This window comes from Opisthocomus hoazin, chromosome 1, assembly GCF_030867145.1.
Source record: "Opisthocomus hoazin isolate bOpiHoa1 chromosome 1, bOpiHoa1.hap1, whole genome shotgun sequence".
Lineage (NCBI taxonomy): Eukaryota > Metazoa > Chordata > Aves > Opisthocomiformes > Opisthocomidae > Opisthocomus > Opisthocomus hoazin.
In genome coordinates, this window is record NC_134414.1 from 80,084,371 (window position 1) to 80,111,346 (window position 26,976).

The following is a 26,976-nucleotide window of genomic DNA, read 5'->3' on the forward strand; positions in this document are numbered from 1 at the left end:
TTGGGAATCTTGGAATTTCCTTTCTGAGGAGAGCAGTTCCAGTTCTGAACAGATTGAGTTGAGTGCTGGCTGAAGTATGTTTGGCAAATATCTTTCAGCCAACCCCTACACTGTTTCAGTGTTCTGAAAGCTCTTGTAAGTGTTCATCAAGAACTTTCAGTGCCTCTTCCTGTTCTCTTTACAATACGTGGAAATATTACTATTAACACAGACAGTGAACATAGAATTATGTGGAACTGAATCATAGAACCATAGAATCACAGGATGGTTTGGGTTGGAAGGGACCTTCAAAGTTCGTCTAGTCCATCCCCCCTGCCATGGGCAGGGACATCTTCAACTAGACCTTGAATGTTTCAATTTTTCAATTTCAATTAAGTTTTTAAATTTCCATCAGCTAGGTTGATCAGAGCCCTGTCCAACTTGACCTTGGATGTTTCCAGGGATGGGGCCTCCACTACCTCTCTGGGCAATCTGTTCCGGTGTTTTACCACCCTCATTGCAAAAAATGTCTTCCTTATATCCAGGCTAAATCTACCCTCCCTTAGTTTAAAGCCATTACTCCTTGTCCTGTCACAGCAGGCCTTACTAAAAATATTTTCCCCATCTTTCATATAGGCCCCCCTCTTTAGGTACTGAAAGGCCACCATAAGGTCTCCATGCAGCCTTCTCTTCTCCAGGCTGAACGTGCTCTCAGCCTGCCCTTGTAGGAGATGTCCTCCATCCCTCTGAACATTTTTGTGGCCCTCCTCTGGACCTGTTCCAACAGGACCTCCTCCTGTGCTGAGGGCTCCAGAGCTGGATGCAAGAACCCAGGTGGGCTCTCACCAGAGCAGAGTAGAGAGAGAATCACTTCCCTTGCCCTGCTGGCCACGCTGCTTTTGCTGCAGCCCAAGATACGGTTGGCCTTCCGGGCTGTGAGCGCACATTGGTGGCTCATGTCCAGCTTTTCATCCACCGGTACCCCCAAGTCCTTCTCCACAGGGCTGCTCTCAAATCCCCCAGTCTTTACTGATCCTGGAGATTGCCCTGGCACAGGTGTGCAACCTTGGACTTGGTCTGTTGAACTTCAGGACTCGATGCCATGGAGTTGGAAAATAAGCTGCTAAATAGGTGCTGTGGTTTAACCCGTCAGCCAGCAACTAAGCACCAGACAGCCACTTGCTCACCCCTACTCTTCTTTGTCAGTGGGATGGGGAGGAGAATGGACAAAAGGTAGAACTCGTGGGTTAAGATAAAAACAGTTTAATAAGACAACAAAGGAAATACTAATAACAACAATGAATATGCAAAACAAGCTATACGCAATACAGTTTTTCTCAACGCTCAATGACCAATTTGCAGCCAGTCCCCGAGCAGCAATCTCAGAACTCGCAGATTTTGTGGATCTTCCGAGAGGAGAGAGAAAAAAAAAAAAAAAAAGACCAAACTGACAGAAAAGTTCAAACTTCCAGAAAAAGAGGAATTCCTGCCCCCCCCCCCCCCCCCCCAACCCCCATTCATAAACTGAGCATGATGCCCATGGCATGGAACATTTCTGCTGGCCAGCTTGGGCTAGCTGCCTGGCTCTGCTCCCTCCCAGCTCTTATAGACCTCCTCATTAGCTGAACATAGGAGACTGGGAAAAGTTCTTGATTTCTTACCAACATCTGAAAACATCAGTGTTATCAACATTCTTCTGGTACTAAATCCAAAACACAGCAGCTACTGGGAGGAAAATTAACTCTCTCTCAGCTGAAACCAGGACAATGGGTCAGCCAAAATGTGTACATTGCACAAGAAGCCAGAGTGTTCTTTCAGAGGTGACCTAAGTGTTAGTTTTGGTCCAAACAGGACGGCTCTCTTGGGTAGCTTTGTAAAAAGTATGACTTCATAATGTTGCAATAATTTTAGGGGAAACAAACGTAGTTCAGCTGTTAAGAATCATTCCATGAAACACTTTGCATGGAAATTGTGGGAGAATGCAGTACTGCCTGCAGTAACATTTCCAGCATCATACATAGTGGAAGCAGGCTTACAGACAAGCAAGTCGTAGAAATGACTTTTCTTTTGACTGGAATTTTGTGTTCGCTCACTGTTCTTATAGGTGAAGATATATTCTGCTGTCTTGCAGAATATATTCAAGGCATTCATTAAAGTGGCAATTAAAAAAATCCCAGAATATTTTTTTAATTCTTAGTTACATATGTTCAGTAGTGTTCACCAGAACTTTGCCAAAGGATTTTGCACATAATGTTGTTTTAATTATGTTGCTGATGCACTTTTTTTTAAACTATGTCAAGATTTATTTTCTTATTGCCTATTAAGTCTCCTGTTATATCTCTGTTAGGTAAGAAATCTCTGCTACATGGTAAGCAGGAGAGAGAAACTGAAGTTGTCTCACAGTAAAGTACATGAACAGGTCTTCAATTTGCAAGTCCAGCTCATTAATCAGGAAATTGCTGCAGGTAATCATATTTGTAAAATATTTACAAATCCTATCTGTATTGAAACTAGAAAATGTGTGTGTTCTCTTGATTTTCCTGTTTAGTATTTTTAACATTGTAAATCTGCCTTTAAAAACTTTCTTCAAGTACACAGTCAACAAAAGTAGCAACATACACAAAACGCTTTAATCTCTTAAAATATTTACTTGGATATTTCTTTATTTTTATGGCCGTTTCTGGTATATGCCTATTACTTATCAATCGCTATGGCATCCAGATAGCAGAAACGAGCTGGTGGTGATCTCTAGGTTTTCGTTTCCTTGGCTGCTGTTTCCTGGTGCTGTTTCCCCGCAGCAAGCTCCGCGCTGGTGCTTGGCTCTCCAGCTGAGAAGTCTTTTTGCTTGCTGTCAGTAGTTGGTTCCTTCAGGCAAAAGAGGAAAGTGACTGACAGGAATCGCTGCTGTTCTCGAGTTGCCTTGCATGCTTGATGAACAGCGCAGAGGCATTTCTTAGCCTGCCGTCTGCAGTTACTCTCCTTCCTTCAAAAGAGGTCTAAGTACTCTGGTTTTTAATAGTGAATGGTAGCTGCTTAGGACTGCTGATGTACCAAAACCCACTCTGCCCTTCATTTTTATAGCAACTGTCTTGAAATACGGTACACAACATTTGGAAAGATGAAGAGTATATATCACAGTGCAATTACTTTTTATTTTTAATAGGGAAGGCAGCTCTTTCTTCAGTGTGAAATTTAGCGCGCTCTGTTCTTTCAAGATACACATCAAGTTTTTTCGTGACCAATTTAGATGAAGTCTTTGCCCTTTTTTTCTCTACCCTTGAAACATGCATAGGTTTCATTAGTACTGACAAGGTGTTTTTCTTGAACTGTTTTAGATCAGACTAGTACTTTGTGGAAGCAGCAGTACTCTAAAGCACGTTGGTTTTGTGTAAATTTTACTAGAAATGTCTCCTAAATGTCTTTACAAATACAAGTGCTTTTTTAATGCTTACTAGAATAGCTTGATAGCTACTTTGCAGTGGTGCTATATGTGTATGATATCATAAAGACTGATCTATTGGGGTGAAAAGACTTATACAGCATAGAGAATCTTATAATACAAAGCAGAGAGTTGAACGAAGTCCAAATTGGAACTCAGCTTGAAGCATTGTTTTTTCTCCATCCAAAACTGAATATGAACCTTTTTTATAGCTTTGTTGGAACTACTTCAATCATATCTCAAAACTTGTTCAATTAGCTGGCTTAAAGCCCTGTGAAAAGGGCACGTTGTTGTTTTTAATGGAAATGCTAAAATGCTTACCTAAATTCTGAAAGGGTGGATAATGTGGAACAGTTTTCTTTATCCCAACTTCTCTTTAATGTCCTAAAATTATTTCACGCTAATTGTTTGCAAATACTTCTTGCTGTTGAATGACCTTCTAATGGACTGTAAAACTTGTTACAGATAACAAAATTATTACCCTCTTTTAAAAAAGCCTTTTTTAATTCTGCTCCTTCATCTCTTTCTCCTGTAGGCCATACCCTGACAAGTGCACTAGAGAACACACTGTTCTACCCACCTCCCAGGATCACCCTAAAGTTAAAAATGCCCAAATCAGCACTAGGAGATTGCAAAAATAACTCGCTGAAGACTGGCAACAGACCACTTTCTCCTGATAACAACAGCACTGTTTACGGCAAACGGAGCCTGCCAATGTCAAAGGAATCATTTGAAATTAAAGCAAAATCTTACTCCAGGTATCAGCACGACAGCAGAAGTAACGGGTTGCTGGCAGGGATTGGCAAGCCTCGGGGCGAGGCGAAGGATTCTGGCCCCACACAGATGCCAGAGTATCACCGGGGCCAGCCGTCCGGGAAGCCCTTAGCGCTCCAGGCTGCTTTGCATGGACAGTCTTCCATTGGGAACGGGCGGATGCAGCAGGAGAACTCGAGGCTGGTGGCCAAGTCCAACGGTCTGATGGGCAGGGCTGGAGATGTGAGCCAGAGAGACAGTTCCAGCCAGACACCCTATGAACAAGAGTCCATGCTCACGGCTCACTTGGCCAGCCAGAGCGGTTTCAGAAAATCCACCATTGAACATTTTAGCCGGTCCTTTAAAGAGGCTACCAACAGTCTGGTGAGGACCACAGAAGATCTCCGGTGCTGTGAAAAGCCAACGAGAAGACTTGCAACAAAAGATCGCTTGTGGAGCAAGCAGACACTTGAAGGTGCTCCATACCAGGACAACGACGGGTACTGTCCTGACTTAGAGCTGAGTGACTCTGAAGCAGAAAGTGATGAAAACAAGGAGCAAGTGAGGTTAAGACGAAGTAGCTCAGAGAGAGAAAGCCCAAGTAAGGACTTTGGAAGAGATTGTCACAATAGAAACAAAAAGAATATGATTTCTCACAGTTCAGTGCAAAGGTGATTAGAAGCCCCTGCGGGGTAACTCGGCCTTTATGTATTCCAGTGTACCAGTGCAAAGCTCAGCATCAAAAGGTTCCAGAAAATAGTCCAGGACCTACATTAGGAAGAGTTGCAGTAGGGGATGGGGGGAGGGGAGAGAAATCAGAGTAGTTTCGTTCAACTGTGAATTGGCTTGCAGTCTTCACAAGGTTAACTGCGTTGTTGCAGAGTCATGTGGAAACCGATGTGTTGTATCAGAGGGTGACATCTGGGAGAGCACGAAACGGTTAATCCTTGTGTAAATTCAGGAAGCTGCTTCCCCCTTGCCAGCTTATGTGCAAGGCGATAAGTTCATGTTATGTCAATCTTGTGGTGGCGGTGGCCAGGTGTTAAGGGAGTCCTTGCATTGCTCTAACGGGGTGTGAGAGGCTTCAGGTGGAGACACTGAAACTGCATTCTCACAGCACCCGCAGTGTGGCTTTGATCCAGCAGCGCACTTGCGGATGTGTTAGGAAGTTAGGCATGTGAAAAGTCCTGCTGGTTTCCCCTGGGAACGTTTGTGCTCACATCTCCGAGCGCATGCCGGTGTGCTCTGCTGGATCAGGCCCAAAGTGACTACTACGTGGTGATCCTCTTCTGCGGGAGGCTTTGAACTGCAGTGGCCTTTACAGGCTCCTTGCGGAGGGTGGAAGTGGGCGTCGCTGGCCCTGCCAAACTCGCTGACCTCGTGCCCCCGTTCCCTGCTCTTGCTGAAGGTTGTGTTTCTCTTCACAATAATTTGCTTATTTTGTAAATATACAACTTCTAGTACTTCTTTTTTTTTTTTTTAACCTCTGTACATAGTTGCTTGTTGTGGGATGCACTTGTAAATATTTTACCCAGCTAACAAGTACAGATGGCTAATTTTGTGGATAGTGTTTACAAAAGTAGATGTACTACTTCAAAGAAAAATGCTGTTTGACACTTAAATTTAGGCAATCACCAGTGATGCCAGATTCCTCTTAAAACTGAGATTTAATGTCCAGAGGTGTTTGTACCTGGTATTTTTAAAATAAGCTGAATTAGAAATAATTTTGAACATTTTATGAAGGCACAAATTTTCAACCCTAGTTGCCTGAATACAGGTGTAGGAGCCTTACTGCTGGCATCTAGGTCTGTAAAATTTTAGCCAGTCTTCATTTGGAGTATGGTTTTTTTAGTTGCTGAAAATCTATTATTTTACTAAGCTGCTTTTCAACCTCTGGATCAGTTGCTGTTTCCCAAACTAACACTTTTTTGTATGTCCCTTAAAATTAGCAATTGTTAAGTAGCAATTAAATTTCAGCCAGTACTGAGGAAGCGAGAAGGGAAAGGAATCCTCTTCTATTTGTTTCAATGACAGAGGATTTTTTGGTTTGAATGCAAACAAACTTCTTGTTTTCCAAATGGTGTTGTGTTGATCAACAAAGTAGCTGCACTGTTTTTCTCTGAAATGCTGTACATTTCGTAAATACGCAACATCCTCTATCCCCATATCACTGGCTGAACTGGGCCGTAGGTTGTATAGAACACCTCATATGGCTCCTTTCTGTTGAGGGATCATTTTGTCTAGAAGCAAAAGGCGTTTCCCACCCAGCGTGAAGATGACTATGCAGAATCCAAACAACCACCTGGTTTTCTCCATAATCTTAATTTATTGCTTTTAGCTTGGGAAATGGCAACGACATTTTTAGTTTTGTTTTAAACTTTGGAATCTCCCTAGTTGCAATAGAACTAGCAGGTCAGGGGCTGGAGGACTTTTCAGCAGTGAAATAAAAAGTATACTTCGCAATTCTGCTCTGTTTGCTTCATGCAACTTTTTTTTTTTTCCACTTCTTGATTTTATGTATATTTGTGTAATTGATCTTTCTAGAGCTGTATCTTCAAAATTATTTCTTTTGGTGTAAATATGCAGTAGCATTTTAGGTTTCTACATATTTTATTTTAACGGGAAATGCTTTGTGTTCTAAGCCATGGGTCATTCAGAATAAGTAAACAAATGTCTGTTCATTTGTATTCCAGTTCTGATTCTCTTAGTTCTCCTTCGATATTTATTAGTTATCCTCTCTCGCTGGTCACGAAATTTTATGGAGCTTGTATTGGGAGCACTTACCTGGGAGGTCAGTAAAGTGTTCCTGTTAATTTTGTGGCCGGAAGCCTATGAGAAGGGAGGGAAAATGGTGCTTCAGCAAAACTCAGCGTTTCTGCTCTTCTGGGGTTGTTAATTCAGTTGTTTCCAGTCTGGGCAATGGTTTTGCTAGTTTTTACACAATTTTAATAGATTTATGAAGGAGCCCTTGGTTATGTAGTTCTCAAGTATTGTCCCCAAAGTGCATTTGCTAGTTTTTATTGTGTGTTCGGTGGCTAACTGTTTGAAGTATTACCTCTTAACCTTATTTGTCAATTTTTTTTGTTTTTGCATTTTGTTTTATATATATAAATATATATATATATATTCAATTTTCCAAGATGGACTCGGTCTTTTTCAGATGTCCCCTTTTTACAAGTACTTTTTCATTAAATTATGAAACTGCTAACAGTATTTTCATTTGTTGTGATTTATTCAGGGCTTTACCCTCTGTGTCTGGCAGGTCGTTAAACTGATCAGTCTAACAGCAGTACTGCGTCCAGGAGTAAATTATTTCTGCAGACTTGGCGATACTTTAACAAGTTGAAGTGTCAAGGAAAACCTTTCCCCCTTCAGCCTCCCAAAACAGAGTTGCTGAACACTTAATTTGCTGTGTATAGCAAATGGTCCAAGCCTGGCTTCTGTTTCTGCCTAGCTGAGCAAATGTAACAGACCATTTGCTGCTCTGGCCTCGCTTTTTAATATATTTGCTTGTGCCTTAGTGTGACTGTTTTTCCCTAGTTCGACAAATTAAGTTACAGAGGAAGAGCCGTAGCCAGGCCTCGCGTCCCATCCCTCTTCGTGTACGCTTGCGCCCAGGCACAAATGGAGACAGCAGCCAGCTTTGCCGCCTGCGTGCGAAGGACAGCTCTGTGCAAGCAAGTTCCTAGGTCGATGTTTTAGGTCGGTTCTGCGTGACCTGTCGCTGTAGTTCCCCCTGCTCCCACAGGCCGGTGCTGCAATGCACCTTGCTGGCAGAGAGGAGCTGCTCCAGAGCTGTGCCGGAACAGGGAGCAGGCAAAACCGAGGAGGAAGATGGAGAGGAAGGAGCAGGTGGAGCTGCACAACCGATCCGACGGCATCCCAGCCGTTCTGGTTGGCTTGGCAGCTGGCAGGGTTCAGGAGGGACTGGGGATTTGCAATGCTGGCGGCGGGTCGGGCAGCGGCAGAGCAAGCCGTGAGCCGAGCAGCCAAGGTGCTGTGGCCCGGCGTGTGGGCAGGTGGCCCCCGGCAGGCTGGGAGCAGAGCTGGAGGTGGGTTGGGTGAAATGGAGCAACAAGGCCCTTGGCTGAAAAGAAAACAGGAAGGGAAAAAAGTAAAAGGAAAAAGGCAGTAAAGTTGCATACAGAAGAGAAGGAAAAATCAGTACTAGGAGCAGCAGTAAGTGATGGATTGTCAGCTGTTTTTCAGGACCAGGATTCCTCCTTCCCTCAAAGGCGTTCTTGTGGTGGATTCCAGCAACAGACTTCCTTTCTGTGACTTTCTGACTGGCGGCCTCCCATTCCCTCCACAAGTACAGTCTGCTTCTGGCTGGGATGTGGGAAAGACGGGGCCAAGGAAGGAAACTGGTATCCCCGTTATTTTAGGAACAGCTGCTGTTGGTTTGTAGGGTCTTTACAAATAAGTGAGTGTGGTTACTTGTTGACGGTAACTGGGGCCAAGCTCTCACAAGCGCTAACAGGGGCTGCGCGGCATTTCCCAGCACCATCGTTTCTGCACTTATGCCTTTGTCCGAAGAGAAGTGTTTCTTGGCTATACCTTGCCTATGTCATTTGCAGAATGTTTTCTTTGTACCATGAATCCCAAACCACAGAAGGGGGAATTACAAACATTTAACTATTCAAAATAAGCCTGATTCGTTCACTTGATTTTGATGTGGTACCTCGCTGATGACTAGGCCTAGGCACACAGGCTGTGCTGCAGACACGTGTCGTGTACCTGGTACCTGGGAGGGACCGAGTGTTACCAAGTGTTCACAGCCTGCCTCCCTCAGCTGCAGAGATAATCCAGTGGAACCAGTTGCTTTGATTGTGTTGAATTTTGATGATCCCAGTACTTGTGAAGGTTTAGCACTGCAGGGAATTGACACAGCTATTGGGAAAACACGCTCTTGATGTGAATTAATGAGCAAAAGGAAGCTGTTTGCGCAACCTGGGAGCTTGGCATGCAAGGGAAAAATATTGGGGAAGGGCAGAGATGGAAAACAATGGAGTGCCGTAATGCGGCTTCTTCAGGCAGGAGTGAGGACTTGCAGAGTTCTGGGTTCTGGTTTCAGGAGCGATGCCTGTCTTGCTGCTGCTCCTGAACCTTTCTTTACGCCAGTTTCATGGCTGAACAGGCTTTTGCCCCTCTTGAGGTGCAGTTCTGCGGCATGCCCTCTCTCAGCAAGAGACCATCCTGGGATGAAGGCTCCCGGGCTCCACTCCTAACCAAGTCAGTGCGTCTGTCAACCGCGATGTGGCAGAAGTGGATTTAAAGTGATGGCAAGCACAGCTTTCTGAAACAAAATGTTACGTAGCAGTTGGATAAGTTGTTTGGAAATCACAGATGCACATGCCTTTTTCTGTTCTTCCAGCTAACCCCTCTGCAGACAGCTTGGAAAAGTTTGTGTGAGTGACTACATTGCTGGGCAAGGAGAAGCAGCCTTAGGTGTTTGCCCATTAGTTTCCCTACCTCTGTGAGTACAGCTTCCAGATAATCTTTGTCTTTCTCCAATAGGCTGCTTTTGGCTGGGACAACCTCCTGGATCCACCTTGCCCTGCCCTTTCACTGGGATTCTTCCTTTGTTTCAGGCTGGGCAGACCCTCCCTGCCACCCCACTGCCTTCTCAGAAGCCCTGGAGCTGGGTATCTGCCTCGCCTAGGCTGCCTTATCTGACACATTGTGTTTGAATCTCCGGGTAGGCTCTGTAATGACACCTTTACAGTTTCTTTTAACTTAACCCTCCTCAAGACGTTTTTTTCCCCCTGCTTTCTGTTGTTTTTCCCCAGGTGCTGCCGCACCCGCCCTCATCCTGGGGAAGAGCACTGGGCAAGGCAGGGAGAAAGGGGTTATTTTGACAGAGTTCTGTAACAGCTCCAGAGATGTTCTGCTGGCCAAATTGGTGGGCCAGTGTCCTGTGGAAGAATTTAAAACCTAGCACAACAGCAACATGTAAAGGAAGATGCCTTCAAGAAATCTTCTGGTCATCCAAAAGCCCTGGAGCTTGTGACCGACATCAAGATATGCCACCGTTCTTATTTTTTGTGGTTTGGAGAACAACAAGGAGTCCACTGGAGTAGCACCTATAAAAAGAAAATGTGTTACATGCCATTTGGGAAAATGGCTCTGATTATACCTTTGGAAGTGCAGGCCCTAGTGAGGGAATGAGATATCGGGAGAGTGGGGGGGGATCGCTGAACTAGCCCACCCACTTCACCTGAAACCAAGATGTCTAGCTGCATTCCTTTGTAGCTCCATCTTTCTTATCTCAGAAGGGTGGTGCTGAGGTGTTTGGGAACCCCTGCCCTGGCCTCTTTGGCATTTTAGGCTTCATTTGCATCTGGTTGAATGGAGCCTGACCAAAACACTTCCCCTGCTTCAAAACTGATGGCTCAGCCATTGTTCTGCTATCTCCTCTGAAATGGAGCAGGGGCATTGCTTTACCCTCTCCCTTTGGATTATTCCTCCTACAACAAGCCAGCTGTCTCTCCTGGTTTAAGGGAGCCAGGGGCTTAAAGCTGGATGAGCCAGGTGATGCGGGATATCCATAAGCAAGTCGCAGTCTACACTTGTTATGAACGGCTAATACAGAAAACAGACTTCTCTCAAACTGTCTGGTTGAATATGCTGAATTAAGCTCAGAAGCAGTCACCCCAAACCTGCAGTTAATTTGAAGTTGCTTCTGATTTGGGCCTGAAGAAGGGCTTGTGTGCCTGAAAGCCGCAAACACTGAAAGCACTGTTGCTAAATCAGCTGCTTGAATGAAAGATGCTGCCTTTCACTGCAGTCCTGGCTCCCTTGTGCAGCCTCCGTTGTGGCTATAATTTTGCAGCTGCCGTAGCACATATCAATGCTCTCCTTTTTTTATCCTGAGGCAAGCAAAATGCAAATCTGGATCACGTGGGGTCCAAAGAGCAGAAGAGTAAGGCACTAATGAAAAATGTCTTGGCCGCTCTCCACTGAAGAACGCTTGCCCTTTCTGCAGCGCCCAGTTCCCCAGCTGCTCTGCGGAGCGGAGAGCTGGAAGGGCACAGACTGGACTTTGTGAGGCAGCGTAGGGTGGCGGGAACTAGCACTTGCAGGTGCTCCCGTGGCAGAGAAGTTGGAGGTGCACATGTGACAGTGTGAGGGGTGTTTGTGAGATGTTTGAGAAGCTGCCTTGCACTGGGAAGGGTCACATAACGTGTCTGCTTCTAGCGCTGTGTTCTTAGGTGTGAGATGCTTTTTCATGAGACTGCAGACGGTATGTAAGAACTGATGGCAAAAGAAGTCTCTGTAATAAGCTGTAGTAAGTAGAGGGTACTGTTGCGAGTTCCATGAGGGAAACTGGACTTTTAAGGCTAAATGCTTCAATATGACTTCACAGTAATATGGTGCAATCCTTTTTAGAAAAGATTCCCCCTTTGAGATTCGTAATCCATTCTGCATTAACTTCCATGACAGTGTGAAAGCAACGGGTGTTAGACTTGATGTAACATATAAATTAATCTGTGGGCACAAGTCTTCTGTTTAACACCCTCATGTTACCTTCTCCCAAGGAGATGTTTGCAAGGCAGGTGTGGTGGTGCAGTGTCCCCCCTGTCCTGTCCCCCCCCCCCCCCCCCCCACCTGGCAGTCCCAGAACCAGCCAACACTGTATTCTTGCTTGCACTGCAGGAATAGTTAGCTGGTGAGCAGTGAATCGGGATGACTTGGCACTTTCCTTGTCTTTGTACAAGAGCAGCGAGTTGGGCCGATCAGGCGCTCCCTGACCGCGCCTGAAATTCCCAATGCCTGGAGCCACACCTGCCTGGTGAATGTTGGAACTGTACAGTCTGGGAGGTACTGGAATTGTATAGTTTCTGTCTTAATATCAGAACTGCATCATGTGGATTGCGACCAGGATGGAAAATTACTGATGCTTAAAGTCAACCATCTTGAGACACTATAAACAGCAGTACCAAAGAAGGCCCTTTGGGCTCTTCTGGTCCGCAGTGGGCTGCGCCCAGTAACTGCCTCTGAGTGGGACGCCTCTCAGAGTGGGACGCCTCTCAGAGTAACTCGTGAACTATCCGGGCTGATCTTGAAACTCAACCTTTGCTTGCTGAGAAATCATTTTGTTTGAAGTGAGTATTTCGATGAACTCAAGGGGAATTTTTATGATTGCATGTGTGTGTGAATCAATTAAAAACATAATATTCTGTTACTGTGATTGTAATAGCAAATTCTTTCTAATTGCTCTGTAAATGCTGAGTTAACCAGTGATTAACAGCTGCTAAATCCCTGTGATTCTTTCGCTCCTCAGACTGTGAACACACCATGAATTGCTGCTAAACGTATCCCTTAGACATAAACCATTGTGGTCTAAGGCCAGGTCTAGATCCAGCCGCACCCAGGCTCCTCTCTGAGAAGGAGTTTAGAAAGCAAGGGGGTCCAGTCCGAACCTGGTGACTCAACGGGAGGCTCTCCCTTACCCCATACACTTTTCTTTGACTCTGTATAAATCATTTTCCACTCAAAACTCCCTTTGATTTTTGTATTCTATTCATTTGATAAGTAAGAGTAAACCTTGCCAATGAACTTTGTAAGATCACATTTTCTAAATTTTCAGTGAAATCTTTTCTTGCAAAACCTTTGAGTGATCATTTAAGTGACCAAACCACTCATTCGCGACAGCAGGGAGATGGCATGCTTTGGCAAATATTTGAACTGTATGAGCATTTAAATACACAACTGTGATCATCCAGACTAGTAAACAGTTGAGACTTCTCAGCAGTTTGATCCCTCCTGGACCTGCCTGTTGTTTACTAACAAATAAAATCTTAATCCGGACACACAAACCAATCCCACAAACTATGCTTGGCTGAAAACAAGTGCATGCTAGCGCCAACTCTTGCTTTCCAGCCAACTGATTGCAGTCACTGATCTTCTGCCTCTGCTCTTGCTTGGTGTTGGGTGGTTTTGTGTCATGTGTCCCTCGCCCCCCTCCTAAAATGTGGTACGATCTGCTAGCGCTGCATTCCCAGATGCTCGCTGTGGGCGCCCTGATGGGCATAGCAGCCGGGCAGGCTTACGCTGAGGCAGTGGCTCTCTGGGCTTCAGTGCCCTTGGCATGGTCCCTGCTCTCGGCTGCACCTCACCCAGCTGTGGAGAGGGCCTGACAGACTCCCTTCGCGTGCTGCTCGGAGGCAGCAGTAGGATATGGGCACCTCTGATACATGGCATTTGCACTTTGTACCAGGCATGGATAAGGCCTACAGCTCTCCCACCTTCAAGGAAGGAGGGGGGATAACATAGGAGTAAAACAAAAAGACTTAACGGTGAAAGAAAAAAGATGCAGATGGCTCTAAAGATGAAGAAATGACAAGGTCAGGCTCATAGAAGGAGAGAAGAACAACCGCAACCTTCCAGGAACCAGCATAAGCAAAAGCCGATTTCTTTTTATAACCCCTGAAATCGTCCAGCGCTGCTTCTTGCCTGCAGTCCTTACAGGGCTGGGGGATTTTTCCAGCTCTGTGGCACACTGGGATGTCATCCAGAACTGCTGAGCCCTTCTTGGCTTGTGGCAAGCTCAAGGAACCTGCAGGCTGGGTGAGGGCTATGACTTCACCTGACGAGACCTCCTGTGTCGCAGATCTGCTCTTTCTGCTCTTAGTGGCTGTGATAACAAGATTGCCTTTCCCCTGCTCCCTGCAAAGCAGGAGGAGTAGGAATGCCGTGTGCCCTATCGCATGGAATGAACACTGGGCTACCAGCCATCTCCTTTGGAGGCCACAGAGTGTGCTACACGTGCTCCCTGTCACTGGGATTTCAAGACCGTGGAGCAGACATCGTGCCTGCGATGCAGCAGCAGGAAGGTCCCGGTAGGGAAGCCCCATGGCAGTGCCACCTTCGGCAGCCATCTCCTGTGCTCCTCGCTCCCCTGACGAATTTATACTGGCAGAAGAGCTCAGCTGACGCTCTCCGTGAAGGCTTCCCCCATGAATTCCCCCCTGCTTCACCTTTCAGCGAGCCCGGATTAGCCATTACAGAAAAGACAAAGCGGGAGTACTGTCCCGTGTAACTAGAGACCGAAGTTCAAAATGCTTGGCACTTCAGAAGGAGACCCGAGTTTGTGTTGTAACACGAGGCTTGTCGACACGCAGCTTGTTTTCATGCCTCCAAACCGTGCTGGCAAATGCCAAAGTCGGCGAGGAGCAGAGAGACTGGCCGGGCGGGTTGAGGGGGTGAGCACCTCCCGCCGCCCAGTTCCGTAAGCTGCTGGGTTGGCCTCGCAGCGCGCCGGGGCTGCGGGAGAGCCGCAAACGTGGCCGAGCCTTGTGAGAAGTGACAGTTGTGTTTGACTCTACCTACACACTCTCAATGAATTCTTCACATACTGTCAAATTTTAGACCTCTGGATCTTCTTTCCTTGTAAAAACGTCCGAAAGAAACAGAGCTGCTCTGGCACTTTTATTCGTGGATGTTTGTTTTCTGTGTTGGCAGTCAGTAACGGTTGGCTCACCGGGGATCAGAGTTGGAACCCTGCTCCTTGTTGTACGACACCACGGAGGGGGCGGGAAGGGAAAATGGAAGTTACTGAAGTAATGCCAGGCAAGCCTGTAAAATAAAAGCCGAGCTACTTGGGTAAGGTGCCAGCCAGTTAATAAATATCACATCAGTAGTCCGCTGAGGGAAGCCTGCATGAAACTTGCTGGTAAGGGCTCCAAGCCCAAGCACTTTCCGAATACACCCCTAAAAGAGGAAAAAAAAGGTGACTGAACGACATCTGCGGTGGGGAGCATCTCCCCATCTTCCCCCCCGCAGCTCCCGGCGGGCCGAGAGCCGGCCGCCTCGGCCAGCCGCTGCCAGCTGTCCCCGGCGGGCAGGGCGACATGGCCGCCGCCGCCCCGCGGGCAGGAGGGGCCCGGCCGGGAGCCCGCCCCGCCCCTGCCCAGGGCGCCCCAGGCCCGGCCGCTGGCCCGGGGGCCCGGTGGAGCGCGGCCGCCTCCCCTCCCCTCCCACCTCCCCTCCCCGCTATAAGAGTGGCGGCGGCTGCAGGCCGGGGCTGCTGGCTGCGCTGCTGGAAACAGGTAGGGGCGGACGGGCGTTTTATGATGGCTCTTTTTTTTTTTTTTTTGTGTGTGTGGGTGTGGGTGTGTGTGGGTGTGTGTGGGTGTGTGGTGTGTGTGTGTGTGTGTGTGTGTGTGACAGGCACGCGTGTGCGCTGAGGTGGCGGGAGCGTCGCCTGAGGAGCCGGGGCGGGGGCGGGCCCACCGGCCGAGGGGCCCTCCCGCCCGCACCCCGCCGTTGGTTTTCTCCTGTCTTGCGTTACTTCCCACTCGCCCCCACCCCCCTGTTTTTAAAATTTATTTTTTAACAAAATTTGGCGGGCTGGGGCGGGCCGCGCTCCCCGCAGGCTTGGGGCGGGACACGGGACAGGTGCACACAGACACGCGCATGGAGGCAGACAGACAGGCAGACACGGAGACAGACCGACAGAGACAGGCAGACACAGAGACAGTCAGACAGGCAGGCACGGAGAAAGACACATAGACACACATAGAGACACACACATGCACAGAGACAGACGGATGCACCACACACGCAGACACACACAGAGACAGACAGACGCACAGGCGTTGCTGGGCGCATGGGAGTCGGTAGCTGGCCCGAAGCGGGCGGCCGGTGCAGGCCGCCCAAGCAGGCTGTGTGCCCCTGCGCAGGTGACACCCCTCAGCGCTGGTTTCCCACCCCAAGGCCGCGTTTCGGCGCTCGGAGCCGGGGGCTGGTTTCGGTGCGCGGCTGCTCTTGACCGGTGCGTAAACCGGGGTGGTTTTCCCCACAGGCATGGCATCCGTGAAGATCGAGTGCGTCGCCAGCAAGGGCTACGGGATTGGAGAGTCGCCCGTCTGGGACGAGAAGGAGAGCGCGCTCCTCTGCGTGGACATCACGGGGAGGAAGGTGTGCCGCTGGAGCGCGGTCACCAAGCAAGTGGAGGCCATCGCCGTGGGTAAGGAGCGGCTCCCGAAACGCTCTGCTGAAGGCGGGAGCTGTGCCTGCTGGCTCAGCACCGCGTCCCTGCCGAACGCGGGCAGGGCGCCTGACGGTGAGGCGGCTGCAGCCCCCAGCTGCTGCATGGGGCTCGCCTGCTGGAGACCCATCCCTAAAACCTGGCGTTCCTGGGCCAAGGAGGACACTGGGGCTTGTGCTGTGCACAGACACTAGGTATCAGCCAGACTTAGCCCTGAGGACTTCTCTTATCATTACCATGGGTAATGTTGGATCCACTTCTCTTTCCTGTAAGTTGTTCCCAGCCCAATCTCTTGCTCCCTCTTTGTCCCAGAGGTAAAGTTCTGCTGTTGATATCTGAGAGAGTTTTGTTACTGATTTGCATGAGCTGTGCCCATAACGTTTTCTTTATTAGAAGAAAATTTCCCATAACAATTTAAGAAGATGGGTTTTTTTTCAGGTAGCTGTATGGCTAGCTAGAGCCTCAATACTTTAAGTATTTATTCCAGAAAGGAAGAGATGTGCCAACTCTCAGAAAGAGTTGCAGATAAGGAAGAAATTCTTTACAATGAGGGTGGTGAAACACTGGAACGGGTTGCCCAGAGAGGTAGTGGAGGCCCCATCCCTGGAAACATTCAAGACCAGGTTGGACAGGGCTCTGAGCAACCTGATCTAGTTAGCGGTGTCCCTGCTTGCTGCGGGGGGGTTGGACTAGATGACCTCTAGGGGTCCCTTCCGACCCAAAACTTTCTATGATTCTATGAGATTTACTTCTGGATGAGATAACATAAATATTTGTCTGTTTGAAGACAGCTCCTCAAATGCTTTAAGTACTTGGATTTATTACTTTCTCATGATCAGTGGCACTTGGTGAAAACCACTTGCTTTTGCCCACCCATAAGCTGCTCACATTATTCACAATAAATTGATCTGGGCTTATCTGGCCATCCAATTACTGTAGTTACCAGTTTTAGATGAGAGAAGGCATGATATTTATTTTGGAAACATTGCTTCCCAAACTTACTTGCTGTTACCTTAGCTGAGGGAGCATGCATCTCCCTGCCTCCCTCCCCGACTCGGACCTGCTCTCAAAGGTATAATCTTTTACCTGTGGCCTCTCTGGAGATGTAGAAAGGATAGTAGCTGAAGTAGCTACTCTTTTTTTATTTTTTTTTTCCACTTCTGTTTCCTCTGTTCAGTAATAAAATAGTTAATAGCTGTGCCTTTGGGAATACTGTGATTAAAAAAAACAAAAGAACTCCAAACACCCGAAGGGTGCCATGTGATTAAAATAGCAGGTTGATGTCCAGCAGAGAGAAATCACTCCTTACTGAAGCTTACAGAGAATTGCAACAACCCCGCACTTAGCAACAGCTTGAAATGCCCTTTTCAGCTCCACAGGGAGAACACCGCTACGTACATAGCCGTGCCCGGAGGGGGAGACCTTGTGGTCAGCTTTCTGTTCAGGGTCAGATGGTGTTGCAAGTAACTACTTTCCTGGGGATGCTGCTTAGCGAAGCCCCCTGGGGCGGCTGTGGACTGCGTCGGGTGCAAGGGCCGATGTGCCCCCTCAGGCTGTGTTTGTGCAGTGAACAGCAGGGTGGCTGTCCCTGTCCCTCTGGCCAGATACGCCCCTTTCCCCTGGGGTGCTTTGTCAGGAATACGGGGTTGTGCTCGTGGCTGTAGGGGCACCCGGGGGGGCAGCATCTCCAGGGACAGGCAGGCAGGGGTGTGCGGACTGCTGTGCTTGGGGGCTGCTCCCCGAGCTGGGAGCGGAGAGCTGGGTTCCCACACTCTGCTGGCGAAGCCCCTGCTGCCAGCTCAGGCAGAAAAGCGCTTTTATTGGCGTGGTTGCTGGCAATTGGAAGAGCAGCAAAATGGCTTCCTTTGGCAAGTGCCACGCGTGGCCGAGGGGACTTAGCCCTCTGTGCTGGCACGGGCAGGAGACGTGGCACCCGCTCGCCTGGCACAGATGAGCCCGGACCCCCAGCAGCCTCAGCAGCTGGAGGCGAAGGAGCTGCCTGAGGTTTAGTGTGCAATCAGGTGTGCATCTCGGGTGTTGGAGGCAAATAGCATGCGGATTTCTGGCACGGCGGTACCGCTGCCGGGGCTGCGAAGGGAAGGGGCGTCACAAGCTGCGAGCGAGTAGCCAGAAAGGAGCAGCTCCTCTGAGCAGCAGTGGTACCTGGGGCAGTTACGTGTGTGAAACTATTACCTAATTATACCTCTGCAAAGCTAGAAATACAAGAAATGTTTTATTTTTTAAATTAGAAAGTTGGTGATTAGTCCCATGCATATTATCTCAGACTTTGTTGCCCTGTTTAAAATTATTGTTACTTATATTATGTCTGATTGTAGGCTTTTACAGAAACGCTGTCTTCATACTCATTTCTCTTGTTTTTTTACTAATTCCTTTCTAATAACCTGCAATTGAGGTTTTACTGCATAATAGCTCAAATGAGTATAAACTAACCATGGAGCATTTACTAATTTTCCGTTTTGCTTTAACTCTTGTTTCCAAGTGCTCTGCCACTCCTTGGCGTGCAGCTGGTGCTGCTGGAGGCACGTCTGAACCGCACAGCAGAGCGTGGTGCGCAGCGTGGCTCTGCTGCCCAGCGTGACCTGCCCCAGTGCGGAGATACCCGCTGTCTCCATGAGTTACGACTGAACCGCCACGCAGGGCCGATTTACCCAGGAGCTGGGCTAAACAAACACAGTTGCTCCAGAGATCTTGTGGCAATTGATTTTTCCGTTGGGGAGGGAGGAACCCACACAGTAAACTCTTGTAAAAAGCATACATGCCTGAATCTGTCCCCCTTTGTGTGGTTTTTTTTGGTGTTTTTTTGTTTTTTTTTTTTGAAAGCACCTAGCAGAACCAAGTGCTGGTAATGATTATCACTCCTGGGAGCAGTGGTAATACTTCAGTTCTGTGAGTTTATATGTCCCAAACTGGTGATTCTCTTTGTAGCAGCTTTCTGTATGCATGAAGTATGCCTTCCTTGCATGAAAGAATCTATTTCTATGTATTTAAACATCAGTTTTGTTGGTAGAAATGTAGGTTGTTTCCCTTGCCTGTGGTCTCACTGAGTTCGGTGTGACTGCTTGTGTGTCTGAAGTGGGCAGAAATGTCTCTCCCGAGCACATACCTCTCTTCCATTTCGCCTTGTTTGTAGACGCTCCCGTGAGCTCTGTAGCTCTCCGGAAATCTGGGGATTATGTCATCACCCTGGGAACCAGGTTTGCCGCTTTGAAATGGAAAGAGCAGCTGGTAACCACCATTGCTCACGTGGACAAGGATAAACCAAACAACCGATTCAATGACGGGAAGGTGGATCCTGCGGGGAGGTATTTCGCAGGTATGCTGCAGGCAGTTCTGTGTGACTGTTCAGCCTGGGGGAGAGAAGGCTCGGGGGTTTTATCTGTGTGTGTATGCGCCTGATGGGGAGCAGGGGGGAGTGAAGAGGAGGGAGCCAGACTCTGCTCGGTGGTGCCCAGTGACAGGACCAGAGGCAATGGGCACAAACTGAAATTCAGGAAATCCTGTTTAAACGTAAGAAAACTCTTTTACTGAGGATGACTGAGCAGTGGAACAGGTTGTGCAGAGAGGCTGCGGAGTCTCCGTCTGTGGAGATGCTGGAGATAATAGCACTGCCCTGAGCAACCTCCTCTGGCTGGCCCTGCTCCGAGCAGGGGGTGGGCCCAGGTGATCTCCGGAGGTGCCCTCCAGCCTCAGCGATCCCATGATCCTGGCTTACTGGTTTTTAAAACACCATTCTGTGTATCTGCCACGTAGCTGGGTCCCCAGGCTTACCTTAACTTGCATTTACCCAGCCTCTCAAGAGCCAGTCTCAGCTGCCGACTTCGAGCCACAAAGCTGGTTTGTTTTGCAAAGGCTTTTAGTAAGACTTCTGAGAGAGGAGGAAGCTTTTTTCCAGTCTCTCTGCTACACAAGACGTTAAGATTTGTGGGAAGTTAAATGCTGACCCCACCTTTTTTAATATTTGAATGACTGAATGAAACATTTTGCAGAAATCATGCTGCAAACCATTTCTGCCACAGTTCAACAAAAAAGTAAATAGGCTGTGGTTTGTCAATCTGCTGAAAGCAAGCACTTTTGAAATCTACCTTTCTCTTTCACTTTTAACTTGGTTTCTTCCCCAAATTTCTGAAGCCTCCGCACTGCTGGCTTCTGCGTTGGCAGTGGGGTCGTCATACTAGCGAGGGGCTGCCCCGTTCACTCTTGAACATGCTTTCTCCCCTTTGGCTCTGCACAGGTACGATGGCTGAGGAGATTCGACCTGCCGTGCTGGAAAGACACCAGGGCTCTCTGTATACGCTCTTCCCCGACCTCTCCGTGGTGAAGCACTTTGATCAGGTGGACATTTCTAATGGGCTGGACTGGTCGCTGGATCACAAAACCTTCTTTTACATTGACAGTTTGTCCTACTCAGTGGATGCCTTTGATTATGACATCCAAACTGGAAAAATTGGTATGAATCGTTGTATTCAAAAATAATCGTTTGTGTCGAAAGATTGTGATGTTTGTTTCCATTCTGGTTGTTATGCGGAGATGATCAGAACTTTGGGAGCGCTTCTTCAGAAGCCTCTGTTGAACAAAACAACAGAAGCTGTATTAACATCCATCTGCGCCTGCGTGGGCCCCTGGCTCAGAGGCTGTTGGTAATATTATAAAGTGTTTAAATTGCATGGCAGAGTTTAAGTAGTAATTTGGACTACTGTTACTAAACACAACGTGTATCTGATCTTCCTTGTATAAAAAGGGCAAAGTGTTTCTTGTATGGCTACGTTGCTGTGGCTGCCTGTTTCTGCTAACAGAAAGCTTGCAGTGTTGTGCAAAACCTCTGCTAGTTCTCTAAGTTTTTTTGACTCTGCTTTGTTTTTTAAAATATGAGCTCTTAAATGAAGATTCTGCAGACAGAGCTAAGCAACAACTGGAAAGCAGTAACTCAAAACTTCTTCCTTCATTTATTTAAAACAAAATAAAACAATCCCTTAAGGGCTTCTACAAGCTTGGGCAAAAGAAAAATTCCAGTGGCTTGGACTAATAATTTGCTTTTGAGTACACAGACTGCAGTATTTGCTTTAGAAGAACACAGTCAATTTGATATTTAGTTTTAAAACTGTGAATGTAAAGTCATTTTAGGTGTAGCATCTTGACCCATATCTCTCTGCTATGGCTTACAATTTAATTTTTCTTTACGAAATGGGGTGTTCTCCTCTCTCTCTCGCTCGCGCTGGCTCGCTCTCATTCTGTGGGCAATCCGACAATCCCCAGGAGCACAAAGGAAACTCATTAAAAATATTGCTACATATGAGAAACATTGAAGTTGTCAGAGCATAAAATAAACAATGTTGGAAAGTTGGTTTTAATTTTCTTTAATAACAGTGGATAAAAGTTCAGATAGAGTTGTTTGCTTTAAGTTGACAGTGAGCCTTTGAAGTTGACTCTTTTCCTAACTCTGTGTTTATATAAACTCTCAGTTTATATATCTGAAGGTCAGTTTTGTGTTGAAACAGTGATTATTGGCACGTTCCAGCAATGTGTTTGAAAAGTTTCCAGTTCTCTGACTGGAAGCAGCCCGTTCTTGAAATGATCCAAACTGCTTTTAGAACAAGTAATTAATTTTCTGAATATATATAACATTAATTTATTCAGTTATTCATTTAATGTTGTCAGTAGGGAGTATGAGTGGTACACTAGAGAAGAACACCAGAAAAAAGGATTATGCTTTCAATGGATAGAAACTGATCCACAGGCCTTCACGCTGAGAAACAACTGTCTCGGGGAAACAAACAGGGCAGCAGACACGATCTGTTTCTTTCGTACCGAAGAACTCGGGACTTCAATGCAGCTTTTGAAAATAATAGTACAAATAACTCTGCTGGGCTGTGACTGATAAAAATTTTAACAACTGTCTCGCTCAGTTTTGTTGTGGTTTTTCTACCCTGCAGGCAACCGCAGGAGTATATACAAACTGGAAAAAGAGGAAAGCATTCCTGATGGGATGTGCATTGATACAGAAGGCAAACTCTGGGTGGCTTGTTATGATGGTGGGAGGGTGATTCGTCTTGACCCTGAGACGGGTAAGTCCTTGCAAAGATTAGACTGGAATTCTGTGGTTTTGTTGGTTTTGTTGTTTTTTTTTTTTTAAAAAAGGAAACAAAAGCAAAGAATGAGAGATGGTTTTTTCCCCTCACAGAAATGGCGTATCTGCTCTTTCTACAACACTACCTTTTTTTTTTTTGAATTATATGTCTCCGCTCTCAAAAGTTAGCTTGGTAAATAAGTCTCTTTTGTTCCCAACCTCTGTTGTGTTGGAAAAGGTAAAGTTGCTGAGGAGACTACCATTATACTGGTGAATTGTTTCACCAGCAGCTCTGGGACCTCTTTCTGGTCCCACATCCTCCTCCCCTAGTGGGCAGAGCACTCCTTGGTGACCTCCGCCAGCCCTTTGAATGCCCTCCTGGAGCAGTGGACTCTGCCATTTTTCCTCTTTGGGTTGCTGTTGTTTACCTTTTTCCTCACTGGTCCTCACCTTCTTCCTTTCTTCACTTGTTTTCCCTTCCTTCTCCCTTTTGGAGGTGTTTTCTTAAGGGAAATCTAGTGGGAATGGTGTCCATAAGCATAGGGAGATTGTAGGAATAGGGAACGCAGAGTACATACCCCTAACACATTTCCAGCCTCCAACTATGCTCAGCTCAGGTTCTTTCAGAGCTGGATGTGATTTCCCTGTGTCGGTAGCTGCCAGTGGATTTCTCTTCCGTGAACTTGTTCTGTCTCCCTTCGCCTGTGTGGAACTCCCAGCACCCACAGCAAACAGTAGCAAGAAGTTTTCACAGGTTAAGCGTCCGTGTCAAAAAGAGCCACCTTCTTTGTGAATATCTCCTGCTTATCTGCCCTCCCTGCGCTATGATTTTAAGGTAATACCTAAAGCCTGCAATTTTCTGATTTCAGAGTGGATTGTAACTATTTAAGGAGACAACCCAGACAGGTTTGAAGATACCTCTGAAAGCCTCTCTTTTAATGCCCAGTAGTTATTAAGGGTGGCTGGAAGGACTGTCAGCCAGCTGTTACCCACTGATAAAGAGCTCACCTAGAGCGTGTGAGGGATTTTCAGGTTCCACTGATAGCAAGGCTTGGACTGCCTTTTTAAGGGAATGGAGGAGGAAACTCGTTTGGCATCTTTTGTGAAGTGAAGGTTTCGAGGCTCAGGGTGAAGCAGCTTTTCAGGTCTAGGCTTCTTCAGCCTGGGTAGCTGGTGCCCTTGGATTCGGGGTGTGCCACAGGGAAAGGCTGTGGTGGCTGATCCTGCTGGATTTGCAAAGGGCTCGAAAGGGATGTGGAACTTGTGTGTTGCCAAGTCTTGTCTTACCTTCTGGCCACTTAGTGACCTGCTAGTTTTATGCAATCACGTCCTTTAATTAGGAATTGAATATATTACAGTTCTTCCTAGCGAATGTATTTTATATCCTTTGATTGTACAGGGTCTAAAAGATCTGCTAAGTTTCTTTCTTCTACAGATACCAAGCATAGATGAATACTTCAGGTGGATTTCAGAGCATGCAGGTGCAGATTGTCTTGCATCTCCAGGAAGACATTGCTCATCCTAGAGTTTTGTAAACAATATCTTCCAGGACATTATCTCCCGAGACCACTCCACACGTACAGTCGGGGTCTCCTCCCTAGTGCTGCTAGAGCCAGTTGGCAGGAGCGTTGTCTTGGAGCTCATATTGATCCTTGTCACTCCCAGGCAACAGTCAGGATTTCTTCTCTCCCAATTTTCTAGATATTTTGAAAAATCTGCTCTTCTCAGGGAAAAAACAGGTAAACAGACATGCAAATGATCTCTGACAATCTAAACACCATTACACTGATTTTTTTTTTATATTTTTTTTAAACTTGGATTTTGATTTTTACTTTGGCCATTGTGGGTCAAAGTGTGTGCCAAATAAGCTTACTATACATCATCAGGAATCCCAAAGTGCTGAAACTTCCCTGGCTGTTGCATGCAAGAGGCTCTTTCACCACTGCTCACTTGCTATTTTCTTTCATTTATTTTGGGATTAAAAGACAGTTTAAATTCTCCAGCCCTCGTGTCAGGGTTTTTGGTGAAAGAAAGGCAATTGCCTCTCAGTCCTGTATTCTGGATGTACTGCTTACACCCATGCTGGCAAGTAAAATGGATCAGCAAATGTCCTTTAGTCCTGCACCATATGGTGCGTCCTAGGTTATTTTGCACAGCCCGGCCATCTTCCCACACCAAAACAGAGGCCAGGCTGTCTCTGGGGAGCAGCATACTGAACTACGAGGGCCAGAATTGTGCTAGGCCTGCGCCAGTGGCTGAATAATGTGTCCCTGCTTTTGCCTGTGCCCCACTTAGTGCTGTGGTGCGGGTGGAGCTGTCGGGTCTGTGCTTTTGTCATTGCAGCGCTACAAGGGGCCAAGGCATTGTTTGTTGGGCAAGGGAATAGGTGTTAGGGCACGTAAAAGGGAAGGTAAGCACCTCCTGGGAAATGGTGCCCCACCATGAAGTTGACCAAAAACTTCTCACAGATGTTAAGCAGGCCAAATTTTCCACTTTTTCTTTCTCCTTGTAGGGTTCCCAACATCAAAATTACTCTCCTGATATTTCAACACATCGCTGAACAGTTAGTTACTGTAAGGGGACCAAGCCCTTTGCACATGCAATTGGGGGGCCAAGGAAATTACATCTTTTGTGAGGAGATTCGTGTGCTTTAGCATTTTTCAAGCAAGAGAAGTTCAATAGTAGGTGAATAAAATAGGCATGATGAGTATAAGCACTTACTGCCCCAAATTAGGAGGAGTTTTAGAAAAGTCTGCAGTAAGGTGTCTCGACAGCCTTCTGGTTAAGGCTGGAGGCAACCTGTTTACTACTGTCATGAGAATGGTAGCTATTTGTTGGTATAATAAATGCCTAATACTATTCATGGTAGCACTAGTTTCTTGTAAACTTCAGACGCGTCCCATGATCCCTATTTATGCAAGCTTGAGCTGAAAGGCTGTGGAAATTTCAGAAAAAAAAACTTCTAGGAATTAATCTTCCTTAGCTGCAGGCAGTAGAGGTGTAGGACGAGGTGCGCCTCGGTAGAGCTGCACGAGGTCTGCTCGCTCCAGGCTCCCTTTGTAGTTAGAAGCAGAGAAGTCATCAGGTCTGGGGCGTGAATTCATGTGACCTGTTGTAGGGAGGAATTACAGCCCATTTCCACTGACCGCATGGGCAGCCTAGATAATGAGCTCAGATACACAGGTGTCTGTGCTGTGGATGTCAGCCTTTAATTAGAGGGCAGGCTGGGATGGGAGAGGGATTTGTTTGTGATAACTGAGGCTGAAACCTGTCAAATGATGTATCGTCAACAACGCAATTTGCAGAAGTCTGGTTTCTCCCTGTCGCGGTGCTCATCGGCGTGATGAAACGCGGCGTGGGCCCTCCCCCTGCCCTGGTACCCGCTTTTGTGGAACACCTGGCTCCACACCGGTTACTCGCAATAATTTGTTTAAATCTCTTGCCGTAAGTAGACAAACCGGGAACGGCGTGCATGTTTTTCTCCAGGAAAAAGACTCCAGACTGTGAAACTTCCTGTTGACAAGACAACTTCCTGCTGCTTCGGAGGAAAGGATTATTCAGAAATGTATGTGACTTCTGCCAGAGACGGGATGGATGAAGAGTGGCTCTCACGGCAACCGCAGGCCGGCGGGCTTTTCAAGGTGAAGGATACTTTTTCCTGTCGTTTTGGAAGGCCATTTTTTCCCTCCTGCATTTTTCAGGTAGCAAACCAGCTGGAGTGGTGGGAAGCAGGAAGAGGGTGATTGTTAGAACATCAGTCACATATGTTAAGCTGCTGTTCGTGGTTTTGGTTCCTGTTGTAGGAAGAGAAAGTTAAATGTGTTTAGACATTTGAAAATACTTTTGGGTTTAGAATTTGTAACAATGCCGATACTGCTAATTTTCTATGCCGTCACCTCTTTTTACTTCTCCCCTTCCCACCACAGTTTGAGTTTTCTATGTATTACAGAAGGAATGTGTTAATACTTCTGTGTATTAATCAATGGCAGATAAAAGCATCTGCTTTTATTTACTTTCTAGTTAGCTATAACTAAATTATCTCATTGAAAATTTGTCATGTTGGGATGTGGTTCAAAGCCCTGTTCTCCCACACATGTGTATACCGAAGGTGACATGGTGAACTGCAGAAGTAAGGCTTAGTGGTATCTGAGAAGAGGCTTTTGGGGAACAGACTCTGGCCCGTGGTGACTGAGCTCCAGAGGAGGGGCACAGGCTGAAGCTCCTGGCTGCGGAGAGCTGCTGTGTGCAAGATAGAGGAGGAGGTCAAGTTGGAGGACTTGGTCTTCTTCTAAATTGAAGCATGTCTGGTTGTGAAAGAAAAGCAAGTGTCTGATAGTGGTGAATTATTGCATTGTTTCTTTTTTTTCTGTCTCTTTTTTAATAGATAACTGGGCTAGGGGTGAAAGGAGTCCCACCGTATCCGTTTGCAGGTTAAATGTGCTCTCTGCTGAACGGATTAGAGAGAACTGACGCAAGCAAGACAAGTCGGAAGGTGTTACTCTGGTCTTCAGCATCTTTTGCTTTGAAACCATAACACAGTTACAGTATCTCATCAAGAAAGGATGAAAAACTACTGAAATACATGGAATATTTTAAAACTCATCTTTTGTTCCCCCTTTATTACTCTAAATAGCTGATGGTGCTTTTTCTGTTGTGCTGAAAAGATTCTCACTCTAATAAACTACTGAATATTGTAGCATTCTTTTGTGATTAAACAGTATGTTTTGA

At 46.8% G+C, this 26,976-nt stretch overlaps 2 protein-coding genes across 4 annotated transcripts in view; both read left to right on the forward strand.

The window, feature by feature from the left end:
- JADE3 (jade family PHD finger 3) overlaps positions 1-7,343 on the forward strand; it is a 71,965-nt gene extending 64,622 nt beyond the window's left edge. For both annotated transcript variants that reach the window (XM_075427450.1, XM_075427452.1), the window contains 2 exons: positions 2,327-2,444; positions 3,954-7,343. In XM_075427450.1, the coding sequence (XP_075283565.1) occupies positions 2,327-2,444; positions 3,954-4,846 (1,011 nt within the window). In that variant the 3' untranslated portion in view covers positions 4,847-7,343. The remainder of the gene's footprint in view (positions 1-2,326; positions 2,445-3,953) is intronic.
- Positions 7,344-15,119: 7,776 nt separating this feature from the next.
- On the forward strand, positions 15,120-26,976 carry LOC104326373 (regucalcin). Of its 2 annotated transcripts, none has more exons than XM_075427470.1 (7): positions 15,120-15,222; positions 15,978-16,142; positions 19,315-19,497; positions 20,416-20,631; positions 22,115-22,246; positions 25,735-25,889; positions 26,633-26,976. In XM_075427470.1, the coding sequence occupies exons 2-7, from the start codon at positions 15,980-15,982 to the stop codon at positions 26,681-26,683; spliced, it is 900 nt and encodes a 299-aa protein (XP_075283585.1). In that variant the 5' UTR covers positions 15,120-15,222; positions 15,978-15,979; the 3' UTR covers positions 26,684-26,976. The 2 variants fall into 2 exon arrangements, with proteins under 2 accessions (XP_075283585.1, XP_075283574.1); XM_075427459.1 differs by lacking the exon at positions 15,120-15,222 and adding an exon at positions 15,601-15,855.

Bases quoted from the DNA above. Each gene is read 5' to 3' on its own strand.
- LOC104326373 (XM_075427459.1), top strand. From the start codon at position 15,783: ATGGGAGTCGGTAGCTGGCCCGAAGCGGGCGGCCGGTGCAGGCCGCCC. The intron at 20,632-22,114 runs GTATGAATCGTT...TCTACCCTGCAG, and splicing joins CATCCAAACTGGAAAAATTG to GCAACCGCAGGAGTATATAC. The intron at 25,890-26,632 runs GTGAAGGATACT...CTTTTTTAATAG, and splicing joins AGGCCGGCGGGCTTTTCAAG to ATAACTGGGCTAGGGGTGAA.